The sequence below is a fragment of the Otolemur garnettii genome, unplaced genomic scaffold (genome assembly GCF_000181295.1).
Source record: "Otolemur garnettii isolate 467f Iridium unplaced genomic scaffold, OtoGar3 scaffold00282, whole genome shotgun sequence".
Taxonomy (NCBI): domain Eukaryota; kingdom Metazoa; phylum Chordata; class Mammalia; order Primates; family Galagidae; genus Otolemur; species Otolemur garnettii.
Window position 1 is genome coordinate 473,526 of NW_003852677.1, and position 2,011 is coordinate 475,536.

Here is a 2,011-nt window from a genome sequence, read left to right on the forward strand (position 1 = left end):
TTTTTTTTTGAGACTGAATCTCACTTTGTCACCCTTGGTAGAGTGCCATGGCATCACAGCTCATAGCAACCTCAAACTTTTGGAATTAAACGATTCTCTTGCCTCAGCCTCCCAAGTAGCTGGGACTACAGGTGCCCATCACAACAGCCAGTTATTTTGTTGTTCTTATAGTTGTCACATTGTTGTTTAGCAGGCCCAGGCCAGGTTTGAACCCTCCAGCCCCAGTGTATGTGGCTGGCACCCTAACCACGAAGCAACAAGAGCCAAACCAGCAAAGTGCCTTTTTCCATGTAAGATAATGTATTTATAAGTTCTAGAGATTAGGATGTGGACATATTTGGTGGGCTATAATTTAGGCTATTACGGGTATTATAGCTCAGAAATAGTCACTGGGATCTGAAAAAATCAAGATTTTTGTGGAAATGGTCTATCTTGATGGGTATAAAGATAAGGAGATCACTTCTAGGTTGGGAAATGACATGAACACAGGTAGTAGGGTTGGGGGAAGCAGCATAATTTACACAGAGACCATTAAAGGGACTGATGTAAATGCTATAAGCATGAAGATATGCTATCAAATGGGAGGAGGGGAAGGCAGATCATAATGAGCCTTAAAGCCAGGGTAAGGGATACAAACTCCGTATAATAGCAATTGGGAGTTGCTGAAAGTTCCTAAGTAAGCCCCCCAAGTGACATTATCAGAACAGCATTTTCAGGATGATTAGTCTTGCTAAGTGAGGGTGGGACAGCAGACTCCAACAGGAACAAAGCTGACACACACTTATGTCTAAGACTTCAGAACACTCAAAAACAAATTGGCAGCAATTTCAAAGGAGAGTGAAAAGGCAAGAGTAGGATCATTTTATCTGTTTACATACACAAGCCACATACAACAATCAAGGACCTCTTATAGTGCTTGTAAAAGACTAGGGCTCAGGGCAGTTTTTTAAAAAGAGAGAAATATATACCAGGCTTACCTCATTGCCACATTACTTCCATCAATGACAACTGGCCTCAAATTGTCACTGTTATCTATGTCTTCTTCAAGAGACAATTCAGGGCTTGCAATCTCTCTGGAGTCGGGCCCACGAGGCACTAACAGACTTAAGTTGATCTGCCCTTCTGAATCACCTTTGTTACCAAGTCTGACAAGCTCTGCCAACACATCATTAATAAGTGATTCTGGGCCTAGTTTATTTAGCACTGATTGAATCTGTTCCTCTGCATAGCCCAGCTTTAGAGCAAACTCCATCTTGGCTTGGTATTCCTTCTCTAAGTCAAGCTTACTATCCTGTAAAATGCTGCTCTGGGAGAAGCTTGCACGATCCAGGCAGGGTGATCGACAGAGCTGACGATGTGGCTTGCTGGGCATCTCCTTTTTCTTCAACTGACCATCCTCAGGTTGGCTCCTTTTGTTTTTATCACTGCTCTTGAGGATTATTTGTTCAGGGTCACTGTCAGAGCTCATCCACTCTTCAGAATCAGCATTGCCTTGCTCTGTGCTGTCCTGCTTTGGCTGCTGCTTCTCTTCCTTGGAGGCACTCTTCTCCATTTTTGGTGTCTCCACTGCAGCTGTAGCCGTCATTCCGTTCAGTGAGTAGTCTGAGGTCTAATCAGGTGTTTTTCCTTTTTATCCTGATTGGAATCCACATACAGTGGCATTCCTTTTTGAAAAATGTGGTAGCAATGGTGGAAGAGTTTGCCTGTTTGGTTTGGTGTGTTCAGATGTTAACAATCCCTACAAATAAACACACACACCACAGTCATGTTTATTAAACTTTTGGAAAAGAATTTTAGAATACAAAGCTTTCTTCCTAAGAAACTATAGGTTCTCTGGCATTTGATTTTTCTGCTTATAATGATTTAGGCTCACATTAAAAATATAGAATACCTAATTCTCTAATAATTTTAGACATAAAATTTCAGTGGTGGCAATAATACTATAATTTCCCCCCCCAAAAAAAAAAAAAAAAACAAGAGGTAAAGTTTTCTGCTTATCACAGCTTTAAGA

The 2,011-nt window shown here is 41.2% G+C and overlaps 1 protein-coding gene across 1 annotated transcript in view; it reads right to left on the bottom strand.

Moving 5' to 3' along the window:
* The window catches only part of ZC3H12B (zinc finger CCCH-type containing 12B), an 11,315-nt gene extending 9,730 nt beyond the window's left edge, over positions 1-1,585 (bottom strand). Inside the window, exon 1 of the mRNA XM_003803157.1 lies at positions 978-1,585. Within this exon, the coding sequence (XP_003803205.1) occupies positions 978-1,585 (608 nt within the window). The remainder of the gene's footprint in view (positions 1-977) is intronic.
* Positions 1,586-2,011: the final 426 nt, after the last annotated feature.